The sequence below is a fragment of the Pecten maximus genome, chromosome 9 (genome assembly GCF_902652985.1).
Source record: "Pecten maximus chromosome 9, xPecMax1.1, whole genome shotgun sequence".
Classification (NCBI taxonomy): Eukaryota; Metazoa; Mollusca; class Bivalvia; order Pectinida; family Pectinidae; genus Pecten; species Pecten maximus.
The window spans coordinates 21,269,906-21,293,691 of record NC_047023.1 but is presented as its reverse complement, the minus strand read 5'-3'; the positions used below and the strand labels follow the sequence as shown (position 1 = coordinate 21,293,691).

General features: G+C 33.7%; 1 protein-coding gene across 13 annotated transcripts in view; it reads right to left on the bottom strand.

Moving 5' to 3' along the window:
• LOC117334643 (E3 SUMO-protein ligase PIAS2-like) overlaps positions 1–23,786 on the bottom strand; it is a 29,988-nt gene that overhangs the window by 3,196 nt on the left and 3,006 nt on the right. For 3 of the 13 annotated variants that reach the window (XM_033894371.1, XM_033894373.1, XM_033894375.1), the window contains exons 4-16: positions 22,434–22,469; positions 22,080–22,133; positions 19,345–19,371; positions 18,671–18,814; positions 16,147–16,231; positions 15,527–15,577; positions 14,743–14,833; positions 14,280–14,414; positions 12,475–12,580; positions 12,224–12,297; positions 11,688–11,848; positions 11,140–11,294; positions 2,532–7,967 (exon numbers count right to left, since the gene is read on the bottom strand). In XM_033894371.1, the coding sequence (XP_033750262.1) occupies positions 7,324–7,967; positions 11,140–11,294; positions 11,688–11,848; positions 12,224–12,297; positions 12,475–12,580; positions 14,280–14,414; positions 14,743–14,833; positions 15,527–15,577; positions 16,147–16,231; positions 18,671–18,814; positions 19,345–19,371; positions 22,080–22,133; positions 22,434–22,469 (1,763 nt within the window). In that variant the 3' untranslated portion in view covers positions 2,532–7,323. Of the gene's footprint in view, positions 1–2,531; positions 7,968–11,139; positions 11,295–11,687; positions 11,849–12,223; positions 12,298–12,474; positions 12,581–14,279; positions 14,415–14,742; positions 14,834–15,526; positions 15,578–16,146; positions 16,232–18,670; positions 18,815–19,344; positions 19,372–22,079; positions 22,134–22,433; positions 22,470–23,786 lie in introns of those variants that run through there. The other 10 variants (XM_033894374.1, XM_033894376.1, XM_033894377.1 and 7 more) reach the window with 6 other exon arrangements.

The following is a 23,786-nucleotide window of genomic DNA, read 5'->3' as shown; positions in this document are numbered from 1 at the left end:
TTACTTGGATCTGAACATAGACCTCATTCCCAATTGTGAATTCCCCCCACCCCCCTTGTGAAATCAACAACTTCCCATACTGTTTAAATCTTGCATTTTTTATGCAAGGATTTGAAATCCAGCAATCAATTTGCTTCATTTTCATTGTAATTTTACAATTTTGATTGATTTCTGCCAGGTAGATATTTCCCAAAATGGCCAGAAAAACACTGATTATATGATAATTCACTTGGAATTTCTCAAGATATCAAGAAGAAATTTAACAGGAATATCTTTTCAAAACTAACTGAATCTAAATGATACTTAAAAAGTATCAGAGATCAGGAAGTATTAATAATAAAACACACAATGTGGTGTCAGGTCTGTGACAATCTTTTTGTAACTAACAAACATTTATACTGTAAATGAACATACTAAATACAAACTAAAATGAAAACAGGTCACATTTGTCTGAACAAAAACCATTTGGTAGTTTTGTCATTGATCATAATAAAGCAGAATATATCCAGAGATTTTTTTTCTCTGAAGCCACCAAGCCGGAGCCCCACGCCTCTCCAAATCCCCTCGGGTCCGGTACTGGTGTGATGCCCTGTCTCCTGGAATTTCAGGTCATGAGTGTCCATTTCATGTGAATTATCTACTTTCATTATACATGTAATCAGAGTATGTTCATGTAATTGGATATCCAATGCACAAGCTGTTACTTATACACATGTCATATGAACGAGCATCTTCATGTTGACATGTGACAAGTGTTTTACAGAGTATGTAATGTTTTGATTTTGTAACTGTCTTACAAGTATTTTTTGTAATATTTTGCTTAGTGGCAATTTGTTTAAATTGTGTTAAATTCAGCAGGAATTTCAATCTTTCAGTTCATTTGCTCAACTAGTTTGACAGCAATTCCAATCACTTTACCTCATTCTTCACCCAGACAGGTTTCCATAGACCTTATTGTGTACCATTTAGTCTATTTTTTACATAATTGACCCTCATGATTAGGAAAAGTAGGTCAACGAACACGTAGTTTAGTTAGCAAATTCTATAGTCCTGAAACAGCTCTAATTAAAAGGAATCCTCTTTCTGCATCTGATACGACAATGAAACAGGTCAGGTTCATAGGAATAGTCTTTCTGCATCTGATGTTACATTGAATCAGGTCAAGGTCATAGGAATTGTCTTTCTACATCTGATGTGACACTAAGACAGGTCAAGTCCGTAGGAATCGTCTTTCTGCATCTGATGTGACATTGAAACAGGTCAAGATCATAAGAATCGTCTTTGTGCTTCCGATGCGACATTGAATCAGGTCAAGGTCATGGGAATCGTCTTACTGTATCTGATGTGACACTAAGACAAGTGAAGTCCATAGGACTTGTCTTTCTGCATCTGATGTGACATTGAATCAGGTCAAGGCCATAGGAATAGTCTTTCTGCATCTGAGGCGACAATGAAACAGGTCAAGTTAATAGGAATAGTCTTTCTGCATCTGATATGTCATTGAATCAGGTCAAGGTAATATCGGAATCGTCTTTCTACATCTGATGCATTATCTAACACATAAAACCCAATTTGTTAGAGTAGTTATCTCCCTTAGATATTTGCCTCGTCTTCAGCTTTTTTTAATTATTTCGATTTTTCAGGGAGACCTGAACACCATTTACAAAATGTTGATGCTGATGACATGTCCAGGATTTAAAAATCTTTGTTCCAATGTATACAAGCTACTTTATCCCTGTTATCACTTTCTTTCAGGTCTTTGGCTAGCCAGAGTCCTTAAACTACAAGTGGAGATATTCAATGGAAATGCGATCTTGTTAATAAAATTGTTTAAAATCTTAGAGAGTCAAGTCGTTCAAATTCTGGTAGATGGCAAATATCATGGTGAAGAGAACACTGATAAACTTGTTGATTGATCCATTTTTGGGAGACATTGACAAAAACGTGTATTAATATTAATAGATGAGTCATCCTTGTAGCAAACCTCCCCGGCGAGAGCTATAATTAGTTATGTTGTATAGGGGCCTTATGATGGAAAATTTACACCAAAAACTATCAAGTAAATCGTGTATGTAGTTTCAGCTTAACAGGATGAGCTATAACATTTGACCAGCTATTATGCGAGCTGTATATCGACATTATAAACAAAACAAAAATTAGATGGATCTTCTGCAATTATAGAAATAGGGCTGTCAGGGACCTACGAGGCAAATGGCTTCTTATCTAATGTTACATTATCTCATATAATCATTATTCACTAGACATTAAAAAAAGTAATTTAGTGGAAGTATGTTGCAACAAGGTAGCATATAGCCTTAATAATGATCATGGACATTTATCATCAGATTTACAAGTTGCTGTGTATCAAACCCAGTACATTTAGACAAAGAAGCCAGAGATAAATTCATTTGTCCCAGAATAGAGGTGCAACAATTAGTAATAAACAATGTTAGTCGTTGTAAACAACATTGACCTAAACAGTGGCTTTGTGCTCTCATGAGGAAACTTACTGAAAAAATATAAAACAAAACTTTTTTTTCATATTTATAACAAACTTTAATGACAATATCTTATTTTTACATCAGTTATACACAATTTTACAAGTGTGAGATCTCCCCCCTTGATCTATCCATCATATCAAACCCAATATGATGGAAATAGAATACTAAACCTCATTCATGCCATATATAATTCATAGTGTTTCTCTCTCCAAAAACTTATAACAGTCGAGTACAAAATGAAAGTATTCACAGTTTGCAAAATTTATAAGATTTGAAAATTAGAGTTCTAAATTATTTGAAGAAACTATTCAAAAGTAAGGTGAAATTTCTGCATATCTAACGCATTCCTGACTCTCACACTGCACCGGTCACACACTTCTAAAACTTGATAAGTTATATCTGTTTTTAAATTCCTGATTAGCTTTTGTAGTCAACATAATGGAAATAAAAATAACTAAAATAATCATTCAAGGATCATTCAGCTTTTCTGTTCGTACACAATATTCACAACCTCCTCCAATAAATTTATATGCGATGTTTGTGTAACATGGTTTGAACAATCAAATTTATTGCCTATATATTGAAATGATAAAAACTAGAAATAATTAAAAGTATGTTTCACCATAATTTTCACACATTTCCATTCTCTGAAAAAATCAATGAAATTGAAGGCACAATTGAATGTCTCTTAAGACCTGAATGAAATCTGTAAATTTGTTTAAAAGGTAGTGTGTATGTGTGATAAACTTTCTGAAGAACTTAATATCAGATTAATTATAATGTCTGGATTTAAAAAAAAAAATAAATGAAAAATAAATAAATAAAGTAGAATTCATTCATACAGTACTGTACTTGAAGAAAAGCATAAAAAAGTAAATACAGAAATGTTTCTAATGATTATGAAAATGATCGAAATGGTGACTTTTTAAAATTAGGATGAGGTGCACTATATACCATGCTAATTATGATATATGAATTGACCGTCCAAAGTTAACCCAACACAAGAGCACACAGACAGCACTGGGTTAGTACGAAGCGGACAACATTATGGGCCGAGCTCTCATGCCCTAATCAACTCATGCAAAACTTGCCACGACAAAAAAAAACATGGCATAATTGTAACTGTAACAATGTAAGAACAAGTACTTTAATACTAAAACTGTTTTCCCTAAACTGAACAGAGAACAGAAGCATGGCTAAAACAAAGCCTGAAAAATACCTACCACTTTCCTTGGGGACTGGAGAATAAGATTTGGACAAGAGGGGCGGCTACAAATTTGGGGATGTTTTGAAAAATACATGCAACAAAAGTGTATAAATTGTGACTCTAATTCACAATAGACATCAAATGTGACAATTCATTTTAAACAAATTTAAAATTTGTGTCTCTGTTAACTAAATCATATCGTAAATTAAGTCGCATCCAGAATTTTAAGTACTAAGAAATATATCAAATATAATTTTCTACATTTTAACTAAACATAGAAAGTACTATCAGGAGCAAACTATATCAAAATGGATTGTAAAAAATTCCCAAATCTGGATATAAAGCAAGTGAGATATCTGGATCATTGCACCACTGAATGTTAAAAGCCTTTATAGGTATGTGTCACTACATTGTACAGGTTAAAGTGTGAGTTAAGATGAAGTTAGTATGATCTAGTACTACATCTGTCACTTCCACTTTCTCAGTAAGTTCTGGACTACTTAAGGAGGTATACTACAGAGTTCATCGAGTTATCTCCCCTGAAAACTAAGAAATCTAATCACAGTATAATGTCAGTGTTGTAAGTTCATGCAATGTTATTTTTCAATTATGTTATCAACTAATTAACCAAAGCCTAATTAGCATTATCATTTCAATTCTTTGTGTTTTGGAATGCAGACTTAGAAAAGATTATATCCAAAATCCTGAAGCAAACGACAAAAATGCCCTATTAAATGTAGATGATCCTATTAGATAACATGTATCTTGTCAGTACTATCCACCCTGCTAGGTCGCTCTTAAACTGGAACTTCTGTTCTCTCATAATTACCACATTTCTCCACAAAGAACATGGGGCGAGAGCAACATAAACATTAACAAGCTTACTGAAGGACATGAAGAACTTCTGAATATTTCTCTACAAGTCTATACAACTTAATTTTTGTTCAGAAGAATTAGAAAATTGCAACTTGCTAGAGTACATAATATTTCCATAATTAATTGACTTTGACTTTGATTTTGGCTTGAAAACCCTGATCCATGGTATTCTTTAGTATTTCATGAAGTTATGTTAAAATTGGTTATTTTCTCAAATACATATAATAATAAATATTTCCTCCAAATGCTCCTTGATCTTATACGAGAAGTCACACTGACTGATGCAGAAAGTTGTGATAACAGAGATGAAAATGGGAAATCTTAAGAAAGCTGAAATTTATTTATTTAGTGAAAACTTTACACAGAATTAGCCATTGTTTGAGAGCTAACAAAAGCTGGAATCAGCCAATCAGCTGAAGATTTTCATCTCTGTGATAAGAACAGACTTCAAAGCAAGGATTGCTGTACTGTATAAGTAATGACACAGTAAAATAATTTCACACATAAGATATATTGGATAAAACAGGTGTAAGAATCCACCATGATACCATCAAGATGGTACCTAAATATTATTTAATCACTGCAACATCAATTATTATGCTTTCAGACAGGAGGCTAGCTGTTTTAAGATAGTAGCTAGTTCAGAATTGATAAATAACAGGCTGTTTTTTTTTGTCATCCAGCATCCAGCTTTCAGTGTGTATCTGAGCCTGGTCATGAAGATTTTGTTTTCCCTTCTTTTGAAATCACTTTAAACAAATATTAGCATTCAATTTTCTCACATGCACTGTCCGTTTTCAATAGCAATATTTAGTTTAGTTTCCATTAGCTTAATTTGTTCAAAGGAAAGGGGAATGTAAACAAGATTTGTTGGAGAGCTTCCTTACTTGATTTGAAAAAAAAATCTTTATACAGGAAATTCAGAAAAACAAGACCTAGGTTAGTTTCTATTTTGACCATACTTTCAGCAGTGTTAAGACACCTAGGAAATGTCCCATGCTAAATCTTTTGGAATACTGAATTTACAAACAATGCATGCACAAAAATCAGTGAAGCCTTCACCAATGAATCACAATACTGACATTAACACCTGTTACTGTTGTGAGTACCGCACACCTCTATTCTAAGGCAAGCTAATAGATAAGATGCTTTATACTCTACAGAAAATTGACCCATAATTTGTATAGTGTTCCACCCGAAATATTTTGATCTAAAAAACAATTTAACTAAACATCATACTTTTCAGACTTCCTCATATTTGTGTAAATGATATTGGGTTTTAGCTTGGAACTGTGGAAAACTAAAGGTTTAAGGTTGAGATTATGCTATGGGTGTGGTAGCTAGTTTATAGACCAAGAAAAAGCCATGATTTATCTTGTATAATATACACAATTGTTCCCTCTTCTCTAAAATTATTTAAAACTCCTCAATTACATAATTAAAATAATGCTGCTTCAGGTTAAAAAAATTGGCAGAAACGTTTATTCTATCAGACAAATCTCCTGCTGAGAATATGACTGGTGAGGTGGAAACAATTTATATTTGTAACACATTACAATGCCATCCATACGTTCCTATACACTTAAAAGACATTTTGAAATTCTGTAAATATGACTATTGTTGACATGTATTGTAATTTTTTGTCTGATAACTTGTCTATGGATACTTGATACAGTTATTGCTGATCTACAAAGCATTAAAATGTAATATTTTAGCAATATTATGTCTTTTTAGAAATTTCGTTAATTTGAGAGCATATTTTCGAAAAATAACATTTTTTTAAGGTATGATGTTATGGTACATCATTTAAAAAAAGTTTTTTTGTAAACATTTTCAAAATACCTTGTAAAATAGGTCCCTCCCTTGACTCTCCCTGAAACTTCCTTGTGACGAGTAATTTTGATAAAAATTTGCCATTGTCACTGACAAATTAATATTAAATCTACAAGAAATTTCAAAATTGAAATTCAAAATTTCAAAATTTTCAACAATTGAAAAGAGTGTGTATATTTTTTATGGATGGCCGTGTATAAGATACCTGATATTGTGAACATATGAAAAACAGTCATACCTCCAAAATCATACTTTATCAACTGTCATTCTCATACTTTTCAACACATACAAAGCATTCATACGCATTTGCATACATCAAGAGAATCACTATATATTTATACAGCGTTTACCTATAGACATATATTGGAAACCAATAAACCTGTCTATACAGTATCAAATGTTCTATTTCACAGGTCTTCCTGCTGCTATTAATGTCAAGTGTGTCTTATTGTACTGTGTGTGGACAATTCAAAAGCACCGACCTCTGTGTCACAAATGAGCAAAGGTCCAGAATAACCAGAGTGAATGAAGAGTTACAGCCTCAAAAAGTTTAACTCGATTAAATTTTACCTGTTTACCTGGATCTGACCAGCTAAACAATTGCTTGTTTTTTTATACCTAGTTTGATTTTGAGTGTAACGAGTTTTGAAACAGATGAATATTTTAACTTTTCTGTCAAAATATACCTCTAGTTGATCTGGACCCATGCATTATATGAAATCTTCAATACTTAAATAATATGAACTGTGTGCAGATGAATCACTTAACAGCAAGTACTAAAACAGTTGAAAATTAAAACTGTAAAAAATAGTTCTCAGCTCTCCTGACCAGCTGCTTTAGTACAAACAATTAACTGTTTCCTTTGTAATAACAATAACAAAACAATGGCCTCCCAGACAGAAGGGGCTACCGGTACTGGTCCCAAGGTACAATACCTCGTAAAAATTCATCAAAGTCTGCATCATAATTTGCCATTGGGAAAGGTGGATAGGTAATGGGATGCACTGAGGGCTGAAAAGGCTGAAAAGGAGGGAAGGATGGTGCAGAGGAGGGTGGGGTGACCGGTGACACCCGCACACCTATGGGTGACTGCTGCGGGGATGTATGGTTAGACCGTGCTGGCGAGGAGCCAGTAGACTGCTGAGAGTCGCTGGGAGACGGTGCCTCACTGTGACTGGACTGTGCTTCACTGTGACTGGATTGTGAGCTGGGCGAGTGTATGGGTGATGGTGAACGTGAGTGTTGGAGAGGTGTGGTGGGGGCAGACAGGGGCTGTGTAGTGCTGGACGACGCCCCAGGGGAGGCGGATGCTGAAGGGGAGGTAGAGGAGGAGGACGAATTGGAACAGGGCGATGATACCAGTGGTGACTCTGTAGAGGAGATGGAGGAGGGGGCCGGTGTTGGGGAGTCGAGACTGATGACCGGCGGACTAACACACCCTGTAGTCTGATACCCGTGAGAGCTGGTCTGAAATGATGATTGACCGTCTTCATCTGAACTGTCTTCTGTTAAATCTATTACATCCATTTTTTGTCGCTTCGTCGGTGATTCTGAATGATTAAAGAGCGAGGAATCAGAACTTGCTCAAAATGTAATAAAACTGAACAACCTACATCTGGATCTGTCATTTCAAGGATAACTAATACCCCTGTAGGTGATAACTCTAGTTTTAAACAAACAGACAACTTCATTTTCTTCATGTAAAATGGAACAAATGTGCTCCCAATTCCTACAAATTATCAACTACCAATTTTCATATTGATATAAAGACAATGGCAAAATAAATTTTGACCAACCAGAGGCCTCCTGTTCTAGTTACAGAAATTTGTATATCATATTACCTCATTGCAAATTTTGAAGTAGATATTACAGGTTTTATAAATAAATGGATTTTCTCCAATCAGAGACTTCTGTTTTGGCATCCTTAACAACAATACAGGCAAAATAATATCCAAAATTACATGGTATACCTATCATACATTCTAAATTTTGTTGATTTTTTTTGTTTATATCAATATAAATTATTTTTATGACATTACATCAAGAATTCAACATTAGAGTAGGTAGACATTAAATAATCCAGCATGTTGTTAATTGAATTGTGTTTAATGTGGTGAAGATGCTTCTTAGTTGTGACTTTTTCAATTTCAGAAAATAGATTTTAAATTAAATACATAGGGGGTCAACAGGAGTCATCAAAATACCCATAACATCACCCACTACAACAGCTGTGCATGATTTATACTAATTTTACCTAAATTATCCACCACTACAACAGCTGTGTATAATTTATACAAATTTTACCCGAATTATCCACCACTACAACAGCTGTGTATGATTTATACTAATTTTACCTGAATTATCCACCACTACAACAGCTGTGAATGAGTTATACAAATTTTACCTGAATTATCCACCACTACAACAGCTGTGAATGATTTATACTAATTTTACCTGAATTATCCACCACTACAACAGCTGTGAATGATTTATACTAATTTTACCTGAATTATCGAACACTTCAACAGCTGTGAATGATTTATACTAATTTTACCTGAATTATCCACCACTACAACAGCTGTGCATGATTTATACTAATTTTACCTGAATTACCGACTACTACAACAGCTGTGTATGATTTATACTAATTTAACCTGAATTATCCACCACTACAACAACAGCTGTGAATGATTTATACTAATTTTACCTGAATTATCCACCACTACAACAACTATGTATGATTTATACTAATTTTACCTGAATTAGCGACCACTACAACAGCTGTGTATAATTTATACTAATTTGACCTGAATTATCCACCACTACAACAGCTGTGAATGATTTATACTAATTTTACCTGAATTATCCACCACTACAACAACTATGTATGATTTATACTAATTTTACCTGAATTAGCGACCACTACAACAGCTGTGTATAATTTATACTAATTTGACCTGAATTATCCACCACTACAACAGCTGTGAATGATTTATACTAATTTTACCTGAATTATCCACCACTACAACAACTATGTATGATTTATACTAATTTTACCTGAATTAGCGACCACTACAACAGCTGTGTATAATTTATACTAATTTGACCTGAATTATCCACCACTACAACAGCTGTGAATGATTTATACTAATTTGACCTGAATTATCCACCACTACAACAACTATGTATGATTTATACTAATTTTACCTGAATTAGCGACCACTACAACAGCTGTGTATAATTTATACTAATTTTACCTGAATTATCGACCACTACAACAGCTGTGTATGATTTATACTAATTTTACCTAAATTATCCACCACTACAACAGCTGTGCATGATTTATACTAATTTTACCTGAATTACCGACCACTACAACAGCTGTGAATGATTTATACTAATTTTACCTGAATTATCCACCACTACAACATCTATGTATGATTTATACTAATTTTACCTGAATTAGCGACCACTACAACAGCTGTGTATAATTTATACTAATTTTACCTGAATTATCCACCACAACAGCTGTGTATGATTTATACTAATTTGACCTAAATTATCCACCACTACAACAGCTGTGAATGATTTATACTAATTTGACCTGAATTATCCACCACTACAACAGCTGTGTATGATTTATACTAATTTTACCTGAATTACCGACCACTACAACAGCTGTGTATGATTTATACTAATTTTACCTAAATTATTCACCACTACAACAGCTGTGTATGATTTATACTAATTCTTACTAATTCTACTTGTGTTATCCACTACTACAACAGCTGTGTATGATTTACACACAAGGGGGGTGGGGGGGTAGTTAAATTTGTATCTAGTAAAGTTTAGTCTTCTTTATTTTTGAGATGAGAGCGATACTCTTGATGTGTTAATAAATTCTGGCAGTGAAAATGAATAATCTGACAGATTTAATCCTTTGGATGTATATATGAGGTTATCTTGTTTAAGATTGACAAAATGAAATAAAACAGTTTCCCAAGAGATCGTGACCTTCTGTCCGATACAGAAATGGGTGGGAGGGAGATCATTATAAACCAGTTAGAGTTACACACATATCTGGTCTTATCAAAGATCTTCCTGATAACCAGGATACCTTAGATTTGGTGAATTTATTGTTTGATTAAACATGTGGCATATCTTAGTTGCGCAAACATAAAAGTTTGTCTGAGAAAAGGTCAATGGTGGGCTGGTTTGAAAACTTCTGAATAACAAATTGATTTTCCCCTGTAAATTTGTATAAACTTTTGATTATAAGTTGAACATATTTTCTATCTATTTGTTGTTGTTTTTTTCTTTTTTCTTTTTTCTTTTTTACACTGAAAAGTTATTTCATCTTTTACACTATTTTCTTACCATTTGATTATACATAAAATGTCATTAAAATTTACACCAATGTAAAGGGGAGGCTCTAACAAATAATTTTCCTTTATATAGCATTTTCCACTGGGACAAGAATAAAAATGTTACTGCAGAGTGAACACCATATACATGTATAGCCAATGAGTAATTGGTCAAAAAGAATGCAGCGCTGATACATATATTATAGTAATACAGTAGAGCGTGGTAAGGCTTAACCTGAATGATTTATACTAATATAACCTGAATTATCAGCCACTACAACACTGGTGTATAATTTGTATTAATTTTACCTGAAGTTTCGGCCACTACAACAGTGGTGTATATTTGTATTAATTTTACCTGAAGTTTCGGCCACTACAGTAGCTGCAGGCTTTTTGATGATAGGACTAGGTATCACATGTGTCTCTTTGTTCCGCTGTAGATGACACCAGTTGCCATCCTCTGTGAACTGAATCTCGTCATCTGTGGCCTGTTTTAGGATCTCCACAAATAATCTGAAGAATACAATACATTAAAATTTTGAGTTGATTTCTAGAACAAGGCATAAACTATCCACCTTTTCATTGCCTAAAGAACAGTTACAATGCTTACTTCTCTTACATGTCATAGCCTTGAATTTGAACATCGTTAAAATGCAGTATTACCATTTGTTGAATGTTCTTATAACGTACTTCATGTAAAACGTAACAATAATTTCACATCTGACACCAACTTAGTAGTTTAAGGCTTACATACTGGTTTGTGAACGAGAGTAAAACCTATCTGGAAGTATTGTCAGATATATACACACCAGTGCTTGTATAAAATTCTACTTAATTAATGTTCAACTATCTAACAGATAACTATATCAGATTCCTTCTAATGTTCAAATGTTTAATGAGACATACCCATCAATAAATAGTTTATGAAAAGGTGCGATTTTATCACAAACAGGACACATCCACGTCGGTTTCTTTTCGTTCATCATCAGGAAGGTGATGGCGTCAAACGTCTGTAGATGTGTACAAGAACTTGCTCGTATCGGTATGGTTATCCTCATCTTCCCAAGCTAATAGTGGAGAAAACATAATATTTCATTAGACATGGTTTTAAATTTCAATATCTTTATCATGTAATCTGTCAGGTTACAAATCTAAACATGTTTAAGTTTACCCCTATCAAGCAGACAGAAATGTACTGTTATGCCTTTTAAAATGTTATTTTTCATGTTGTCAGCAAATGATCTTAAATAAATTTTCCTGTTCATTTGATAATCTGTTCGTTTATTAAAACTAACCCTGAGGATGACATTTTCTGTTAATAATTTTTCCTGGGGAACAGAATCAAAAGCTTAATAAAAGTTGAGTAAATAACTTTATTGATAAACCATTTATGTTACTACAAGCACATTTAAGCAGCATTATGATTGCCTTTTTCTACTCACCGGACATAGTAAGGATACCCGGAGACTAGTAGTTGCTATTTCACTGTCTTGGTCATGAGCCAACTTTTCTTTAACTGAAAGAAAGACACAACATCTGTTAATTTTCATGTCTGGTGCCAAATTGTCATTATATCAATCAAACATTTTCAACTTTCATGTTCCATATTTAAGTTCATATGTCATCTTCCAAATATAGACTGGATACTTTGACCAGGATCAGTTAAGCTATCTGTGTTAGGAGAGTTACTCACTTAAAGCTCTGGTGTGATCAGCATGCCGACTTCCAAACTGTTTAAGTCGCTGTAATAAGGTATCAGACGACAACCGCTTCACTAAATATATTGCAACACAGTAACCCTGAAACATAATCAAAGTAGTCATTAGCAAACAACAGCATCCGACAGATTTCGATATACAAAATATCAGAATAACTAAATCTAAAGATTTGAGTCCTAGTTACAATTAACATAAACAGCATCTGATATTATTAAAGAAAAAAAAAACATATGTGCTTAATTTCAAATTAATCTAGCAATCATCATCTTCTTAAAGTTTGAAAAACTTTATTGCTTCTATCCCTTTTCTCTCTATCTAAATTAGGCAAGAGACTTTGAAGTTGGGTTGTTTTTTTCTCAATTAGGAGGGAAACAATTTCCTTTTAGCCTGCTGAGTTTGTGAAACTTTTAGTCCAAGTAAGACAATGTAACAGAAATCTCAACTGAACACTATTTAATTTTCCATCTTTTCAATACAGTCTGTAAATCAGGAAGAAATCAAAGGGCCAAAGGCCCTGAGAAACGTCAGGGTCTGAGGTCATATTATAAGAAATTTAAAATTGGATTTTATAGTCAGACAGTTACATTTGTATCAGATGAAATGTCTTCATCTGGCCCTGGTATTCCTATTCTATATATATTCAAGAAAACATGTATAACATGTATATATATATCAGCTGACAACTTTACAATAGCTGAGTATAGTTGTTTCCCCATTTCTTTAATGCTTGTGGAAGATTATTAATATACTCCTGAATCAGTAAAGCTGTTTGTAAACTTTGAAAAAAGAATCAACTGAACGACAAATCAGTCTATTAACAGAACATGTTGTTCAAGTAACTACAACTAAAGATAAAATCCAAGATGTACACAGCCGAAGTTTTTTTAAATTTTATTTATACTATAAGTTAATAATAAGGCCTATCAAACATCTATTTTATGACCCATAGTAACACATTTTCACTCCGATAGAAAACTGCGGTTGCGTTGTCCGACGAGACATATCTAGTTTTGACACCAACGCCAGTACATCATGTATTCATGATCAGTCACGGATCATAATCATTAGATTCTTTTCAAACAACAAATAATATTTAAACCTTATTTAATAAAATCCTCACGAAAAACGGTAATGTAGTTTGTTACAACTTGCCCTCAATTCCTGGTCATACCTCACATACAAATGAATATGAAACTGCGAACGGTCGTTGGTTTAGTTACAGTAGACATAACCGCCATTTTGGCTGACTAGTGATGAGTCATGTGACAGCTGATGTTATCTCGTGGAATGCTCGGGTGCATTTTACTACGTAAATAGGATTGGTTTTAAGCTATCAAATGTTCCTGCATATGAACTCAGGATGAACAGATGTGGATAGTTTCTCTGTGAATGCATGTAAACAAATTTCCACGACGATCAAACTGATTTTTCTACTTTCGTTTTCAAGGCAGTATCGAGACAGAACTACGTAATCCTACGCCAACAAAATTGCATATTCATACTCTAAAATAGTCTAGAACACCAAACATTCACATTTCATTTTAAATAATTGCAGTAAACACGGTTTACATCACTTAAATTGAGTCAATAATTGCTTTCAGAATAGGAACTATATTAGGCTGCGGATGTATATCATTTGTATGACAGAAAAGAGGAATAGTTAGCCGGAACAGATCTGTCAGTAACAACATTTTCCCACCACGCCTATAACGGCAGGTGCCAAAGGCACCCTGACGTTAAAAATCACATTTATTCAAAAGTGATGGACAAGATACTTTACCCTGTTGAAGTCGGTGGCCCATGAAATTTCCACCTGATTTGCCATCGTGGGAGAGAGTCGACACTGAGGGGTGATATCCACAGGCCTACCAGGTCTCTTGGGCTCCACACCCGGTTTGGTCGTTGGAATGGGGTTCTACAACAATGTATCAAGGTTTTTTTTCAAAGACAGACTTTATTGATAAATTATTAGAAAAGAGACTTTCTTGTTATTAGAATAGAGACTTTCTTGTTTTAAAACTATTGTCTATATTTGGGAGAATAGATTTAAAATATTTAAAATGTCTATGCAGTATTTTATTTTATTTAACAGGCTAAGCATATAATAATAAAGAGTTAGTCTTTAAATGTCTGTTTAAGTTGTCCAATCATTTCAGAAATTTGGAATTTAAAGTTTTGTCCCCTTATACAGATAACTATGCATGTATTGTTTACTCTCATTCAAATTTGGTGGTTACACTTACCGGCAATGGTGCCATTTTACCATTGATCCGCACACAAATATTGGGTGGGAAGTTATCATCCTGTTCACAGGTTGTTTCTAATAAACTAAACCTACAATGGAAACATAAACTAATGTTCATCTGTATCTACAAGTAATAACAGCCACTCAGATAATGACATTATGACACACATTATGACTTGTTTAAATACTGTAAGACAATTAGACGTACAGATCACTAGGATACATATTAATATATTACTGTAAGAAACCTTCAAACCAACAGATCACTAGGATACATATTAATATATTACTGTAAGAAACCCTCAAACCAATGTATAAAACAACTCCTGTACAACATGAAATGATGATAGTGTTCAGTGGTTGATAAGGACCCACTAGTAAATCTAAACTTTATTATTTTACAACAATTGAGAAACAAGTTATACCAACTCATATTAATCATGCTTGCCCAGATGGAAGCATGTGAAGGGTCTTACTGTGGGAGAAAACCCGGAGTACCTAGGGAAAAACCATGTGGTTTGGCAGGTGACCACATACCTTTTCACGTCGGATCAGGGAATCGAATCCCAGCCGCCTAGGTGAAAGGCAAGTGTGTTACCACTGTGCCACCCGATTACAGAAATATAACAAAACTACTGGTTTTAGATGTGTATCCACTAAAGTCTGTACTATAAAACTATCCAAAATCAAAAAAAGCATCCCTATATTTCATATTATACAGTATGAAATCTTGTGTTGCCATTATCTAGATATTGTCTACATATTTATCTCTGTGTACTTACCTTAGTTGGATTTGTGTTATGAATTCATACTTAGCACCTGGTCTGAAATCTCTGCAATGAAAAAAAGTTGTTTCAAACAAGGCATCAAAAGTGATACAAATCCCGTCACTTTTCAACACTGACCAAGGGATGATCTTTTTTCAGTGTTTGGAGTTCCAGAACTATGAAATTAATCAAGTCAGCAGAGCAAGGACAATGAAAATCTATTTATAGTAACAATGACCTAATCTTTTACCTTAGGTGGTTGCAACATGAACTCATATGAGAGATGGGGTTATGAGTTAGTTTTTTAAGTCTCAGAAAAATTGGATCATATAGCAACAGCAACCTCATTTTATATCCAAGGCTGTTGAAATATGAACTCCTACAAAAGATGATGGTTGTAATTGTTTAAAGTATCAGGGCAACCCAGTTCACCCTAATCATTTCTGTGTTCATGTAATAACATCTTACAATGCATAACTTTGGTAAAAAATTCTGGAGGAGGTGTATTACTAGTAATTACTTAACTAGAGTAAAAGTTTCTTGCATGCTGTGTTCTGAAACAGTGTATCATCCATCCTCTGGTGAGAAACAAATGAACTATTATCTAAATTTAGATATCATCAATGCAGACATACCTGGACATCGCAATATCTTGTGCCTGTTGTGGTGTTAAATGAAAATTGAAATGTGTTTCCTGGAACTTTGACGTCCCTCTTGGCACTGCAGAAAATAAAACAACATTTTGTTTAATTTTTCACAACTGAACAAGTTAATTATTACAACTACAAGTGAATACCAATAATAACTTGCCACATTTTATTCAAAAGTTAGCAAAAACGTTTTAACAACTTGACCATGCTCTTTCATGTATGATAATGGCTATCTCTGTACCAATCCAGTTCCTTAACAAAGACTTGTGCATTTTTAAAGGTACATTATGTTTGTATTAAATTAAGCTCAGATTTATGCTCGCTCCTATCCTGCCGCCAATCACAAGCTCACCACATGTAAACATTGAGACTTGTCAGCAGGAACAACAGCCCACATCTTTGACTGTTTTCAGGACCCCTGCACTTTCATCACAGCTAGACACTAGAAGTCTTTAATTTCTATTACAATATGCAATTGTAAGTAATTAAGAACAAAGGCTGATGGATATTCCCATTCCTAAAGCTCCAGACAAAACGCCTTCCTCTGTCTGTATGAATGATTACCAAATATAATCAGCATTTTTTGGATTACTAATCAAATTTACTATACTCAAACTAAATAGCTTCCATAAATAGATTTAAGCATGTCATGTAAAATTCTGGAAATTATTTCCCCTAGATATCTTTATGAATATAGCAAAATACTTCACATGAAGGATGAAATTATCTGTACCTTAATTATTTAATTAACAAAAGACTTAAGCATACGTGTGCAAGTGCAGTCTTGCTTATGTTACCGTACATTTGTATTAAATAAAGCTCAGATTTATGCTCGCTCCTATCCTGCTGCCAATCACAAGCTCACCACATGTAAACATTGAGACTTGTCAGCAGGAACAACAGCCCACATCTTTGACTGTTTTCAGGACCCCTGCACTTTCATCACAGCTAGACACTATAAGTCTTTAATTTCTATTACAATATGCAATTGTAAGTAATTAAGAACAAAGGATGACAGATTTCTCATTTTCCAAAAGTTCCAGACAAAACGCCTTCCTCTGTCTGTATGAATGATTACCAAATTCAATCAGCACTGTTTGGATTAATATTCAAATTTACTGTACTCAAACTAAATAGCTTCCATCAATTAATTAAAGCATATGTCATGTAAAATTCTGAAAATGATTTCCCCTTGATATGTTTGTGAATATAGCAAAATACTTCACATGTAGGATGAAATTATCTGTACCTTATTTAATTAACAAAAGACTTAAGCATATGTGTGCAAGTGCAGGCTTGCTTATGTTACCGTACATTTGTATAAAATAAAGCTCAGAATTATGCTCGCTCCTATCCTGCCGCCAGTCACAAGCTCACCACATGTAAACATTGAGACTTGTCAGCAGGAACAACAGTCCACATCTTTGACTGTTTTCAGGACCCCTGCACTTTCATCACAGCTAGACACTATAAAGTCTTTAATTTCTATTACAATATGCAATTGTAAATAATTAAGAACAAAGGCTGACAGATTTCTCATTTTCCAAAAGTTCCAGACAAAACGCCTTCCTCTGTATGTATGAATGATTACCAAATTCAATCAGCACTGTTTGGATTAATATTCAAATTTACTGTACTCAAAATAAATAGCTTCCATACATTAATTTAAGCATATGTCATGTAAAATTCTGAAAATTATTTCCCCTAGATATCTTTAGGAATTTAGCAAAATACTTCTTTTTTTTTTAAATAGATCTTCATGAAGGATGAAATTATCTGTACCTTATTTAATTAACAAAAGACTTAAGCATATGTGTGCAAGTGCAGTCTTGCTTAATATCTTACCATATATTTGTATAAAATAAAGCTCAGAATTATGCTCGCTCCTATCCTGCTGCCAGTCACAAGCTCACCACATGTAAACATTGAGACTTGTCAGCAGGAACAACAGCCCACATCTTTGGCTGTTTTCAGGACCCCTGCACTTTCATCACAGCTACACCAGAGGACAATTTTAGGACTACATTGATATGTCAATTACTACACCAGTCTATGAAAATGATGGAATCTATCACTCTATAAATGACCACACTCTGAATCCCCCCCAAGAGGGAGCCCCCTATACATCTATGATCAGGTTATAACAAAGCGTACCCAAATCAAAGTCTACACAGAAGAGCCAAATCAACCTGTACACTGTTTACCACCTCGGGGACAAAAGTGTAGATGAAAATATTTATAATTTGATTACAATCTAGTATACTTTACAACTTGGCATACATAAACTTCAGCAGCCATTTGTCAGATTAAGGTGAGTGGATGTAGTCACCGAAAATTCCCATTTTTAAAAAGTCTAATACTAGTTGTGACATACCAAAGTCGATTCACATTTATATCCAACAACCTGAAGATAATCTTTCATAACCAAATATCGTTGAACATAAACAGCCCTTACCAAACGACTGGCTTTATCTGTATTTTTTAACCTATATCACACTTCAGGACATACCAAGACTTGTGGGCTTCATGAGTTCTGTAATACAGTCGTAAAAGGCGAGATGTTTGAGGCGTACGTCTGGGTGGACAGGAATTCCCATAGTGCTGGGCTGTTCCACCATGCGCTGTGCTGTTGAGTAGTCCATCGGCCGAGAACCTAGAGCAGACAGAATAAAATCTACATCTTAATACCACAACAAAATCTACCAAACTCTCTAGATGTCATTAGTATTATAATGAAATGTTTTAAAAGGCTTCTTTAGAACTTTGTTATAATGGGTGGCTGATAGCTAAAACATGACCATTGGGTGGCTGATAGCTAAAACATGACCAAAGTCAAGGATTTGTGTAACAGTATCATGTCCAACTACAGATATGTGAGCCACTTAATTCAATTATTTGTATTAATCAATCATGCCAAGAAAAACAGCAAAGAACAAATACTCCTAAATGATTCTGGGGATAATACAAATGTCCTGTATCAAATTGTACATCTGTATTATTCTGTGTAGTAGGGAATCATCCATACTGCCCATCAGATATTCCATCAGAAAGTTTATACAATATACACATGTATAAATGAACTTCTGATGAGACTTGTTGTTTGCTGTGTTTGAAGACAGTTAATTTACTCCCTTGATATTACACAGGATAATGGATCATATTGCACCAGTCAAAAGTAATCACCTCTGTATCTTGGACCTTCTGATTTGACTGCAAATAAAAGAAAATCACTGAGCCATACAGTAGGTATCCAAGGACACTTACACATAATCCTACACTAAGCTACAATATTCTCACCCCATCGGTCAGGAAAATATCCGGTCTAGTCTAGTCAATCATCTATTCCACGCCTCCAGATTGTCATCAAGAGAATTTATTGACAATTCGGATAGAAGTGACACGGATTTCAGATATTTTGAGTTCTGCAAGGTCTTGTGCTTTCCTGTGGGACTCACTCAAATTTTCAGTATCCACTGTATTTGGACTAGACATTTTGATACTAATTTTCTCCATTAACAAAAGATATAACTGATTTATTTTGGAGTCCTGTGTCAGGAAGATTGTTTACTGGCATACCCCTAAGAAAGATTTTTGTTTGAAAACGTGATACCAAATATTCAATATCAAATATTCAATAAGATGTCAATTTGTTGAAATTTTCGATGACATTTTAGGAAGAAAGTCAATTTGAATATTAACGGCAAGAAAGTAAAGAGGATCACTTGCATTGCTTATCAGTATAAACAATGGGGGGAGAACACTGTATAAGAAATGCAGTCCAAGCTTATATGGATCAATGGCCAACATCTGCCTGCGATCAGATCAGGTGGTCCACATGCAATGTACCTACATGTTACCAGTCAGATATGCACAAATGCACTAATTTTCTAAAAGACCACATTCTAAACTTTTATCCGACTCCGAGTGGAAGTTTGACCACAATAATTCCACCCATTTACAGTTAATATTTCATTTTCTTGTACGTTTGATAAATCTATACAAATAAAACTTTTCATTTGTGCATATCTGCTGTGTTTTTTCATAGGTACAAAATAATAATGAATTAAGTTAGTTGTAACATCAACAATGATGTGTGAAGATATACCTCTTCCCACTAAAATGATGAAACAAATGATTCTTACTCAGCCAACACACTGCCCACCAACTGATTTGCTGTGGTATAATTTGATCAACATGCTTGCTAACTTCTTTGAATATCGGTGGAGGAGATTGCATCTACATTTTTTCAGCTGCTGATTTTGTAGACCAGTTTGATTTTATAAAAAGATGAAACAACAAACATACTGGGATTTTCTAAAGCAATATGGCCCCCACTAAAAATAGTAAGTGAAATTGATCCAAAAACCCTGAAAGTTGAACTAAACAGAGATATTAGTGCCCTTTATCATTGTGCAAAGTTTAATCAAAATCTTTCAAGGAATGAAACCTCTAGAGCATATGTACTTAATATGTACAAGATGGACAGAGAGGGAACCTATGGTCCCCTTAGTTTCACCACCGGGACTAAATTCAGGATCGAAAATTAGGAGTTTCCCTCCCAAATAAAAGAGGACAAGCCAGTATGTATCATATGTGATAAAGAGTCTTACAGTTTTGTATCTTAGGGTCTATATAACTGATGATATCTTACATGAAATTAATCCCTTTTAATTCCATAAATTCATGTATTTCTAAGTTAAATGAGGCATTGTTGTAGTTGTACCAACAGGTACCATTCAATAATTTAGTGAAATCCTATTTAAACCATGTACTGTTTAAAACAATCATAGGATGTCCACTGCAGTATGATGAAATTACAAATCAAACCTCCAGTCCTACTGAAGAGTTCTACTTAGCTATCGGATGTACATTAACTACATCAATCACACTGTACTGATTTCAATAATCTAGTATTTCAAAGTTTTAGAGTAAATTACAATCTATACGGAATAGCTGTCCCAGACATTACTTGCAGCTTATATGAATACAAATGGTCACCATCTAACATTTCATTTTACAGTGTATCCAAGAAATTATTGACACTGCCCAAGAAACACTTCAATCAGAATTCCCCCATTTGAGAACCCTATCATTGATCAGGTGGTTTAGTGTACAGCTGTTAAGTATGTGAGCATTAAAATAAGCCAAAACATGCAAACAATGATTACAACAAATTAACAATGTTAGATACAAAATGTTAAATTTTAATGCATATAAACAATACCAAATAACCAGCCAAATATAACTTTGGCAATTTAGTATAGAAGTTCTATGCGAAAGCCACAATTAGCCAAAAGCAAAGAATAAGCTGTCCCTCCATACATAACCTCTTTCAACCCACTTCTCCCACCTTGTATTACAGATTTCAACCCACTTCCCCACCTTGTATTACAGATTTCAACCCACTTCCCCACCTTGTATTACAGATTTATATATCTTCACAATTTATATCCATCACTAATTATCCAATTTACCCCATAAGTTATACAAATATGTGTCATCATCCATCATACGTCTGGTTTTTTTTTTGACAAATGAAAACCTGACAGATACCTATTGTCTAGTTCATAGCAGAAACAAAGGAAATGGAGTTATGAAAAAATAATTTTCGTTTAATATAAAACAGTATTATATATTCAAACATTTTTTTTATTATTTGCCACAATCCGAAAAACAATATACCACAACTACCGGGACAGGGTATGACTGTTGGACTGATGATTAATATTTAATTCTGACTAAATTTTGCTTTATTTGAGTTCTTTTAACTGAAAACTTTGATATTTCTTATTGTCTTTATTCTACCAAGACAGCAGGTTATTTGCAAACAAATACTGGGAACGCAGGATTAATATTTAGTTTTCAGAACATCGAAAGTAAAACAGGTGCTGGGAACAAGAACTGTGCCCTTTGTATACCTGGTGATTTCATAAAGGGCTTTTCTGATCGGCAGCTTTCAGCTGGGTCAGTAGCTGTTCACACAAAGATAATGCAAATTTTACAACACGTTCAATCATCCAGGAAACGATACATGCAATGTCTGGCCATTGTCAATGTGCGTAATACCAATACAATGTATGTTTATCAAAACATAATATTGTATTTCATACCCAAAATCATAAAAGCATGCCTACCTTATTCAGAAGTGCTCAAAACTATCTTCCAACATAGTGAGGATTCACACAACCGACCATTATATTTTTTCAATAGAAACAATTCTTATCGAGTCAATTTTATTTAGGTACCCCAAATTCAGCCCATTTGTTACTTACCATTTGAGCCATGGCCACCGTATATGTTATACCCGCCTAGAAAATACAACAGGTAGCAGTGTTTACATACCCAAAACAACTAATTTACTAAGCATCGTTTGGTCAGAATTATTGATTACTTATTGTTAGTAATGGTTAGTCGGTTATCTGCACTATGAGTTCTATAATTGTAATGCTAAGCTTGTAATTTGAGTATTCTTATAACAAAATTTCCATGTGTGCAGTAAATCTTAAGTTATTCTTTATAACTTGCGATTCTTCAATCAAACCAAGGAGGACTTGACACATTAAATTTTCCTTATTTACTATAAATATATGTTTTAATACAACGAAAATCTTGTGGAATTCAGAACATGTCTTACAACAATCAGTAGTATTATCACTAATAGATAAATAAGGAGCTATATATATATGTATATACATTAACAGCTACCGGTAGATACATATATTTATAATTATCAATACACAGGATTATTTAAGTACCATTTTCATTCTTTAGTAATGTACTGTATAATCTACACTAAACACTATAACTGGTGTACCGAAGGGAGATAATGTTCAATTACACAATGTGTGTATACATGTCATTATATGAGTATGTTAAGGGTACCTATACAATCAGATACAACCTTTGTTTTAATACAGATAGATACAAAATTGAATATAACATTATTCCTTTCAGCACTTTCAATCATGTTTTCACTTAATAAAAATAATTCTATCAAAGATTTTTAAACATTTTGTAATTTTACAAACATCCAGAATGAAGACACAAGCACAATTATTCAATCTATTGATGTCTCTATTTGTGGAGTAACCATATTTTATTTGTTTTATTCTAAGGCCTAGACCTGATACAGAGCATGCCTCATTTTCCTCAACATATGTATCAACTAATTATTCATAAAATATATCCTAGGACCTAACATACAATACCTGTATTAATCCAATTGATTTTTATCAACAATTTAACTAATTAAATACATTGTATAATGTTGAAGAGCGACAAATTTTATCACATGCCTGATAAGTTATTATGCAACCCAGCTATATATATTGTCATCCATCTTTATCAAAATAGAAAATTATTAGACCTCTACTTTCAGAATGATACATTGTGCAATCAAATTCTATATTTAAGCATCATGAGAAGATACGAAGAAAAGCATGGGCTCTCAAGCAGCAACACAGTTACATGCATGTACAGCATTAATAAGAGGCATTACACAAAGCTAGATACAATATAGATTATCACTGCCAACAACAACATATATATACAGGATTGTCATGTTAGTCAATGATAATAATCTACAATTATAAAGAATGCAAAAGGATTTGATGCTGAATTGAATT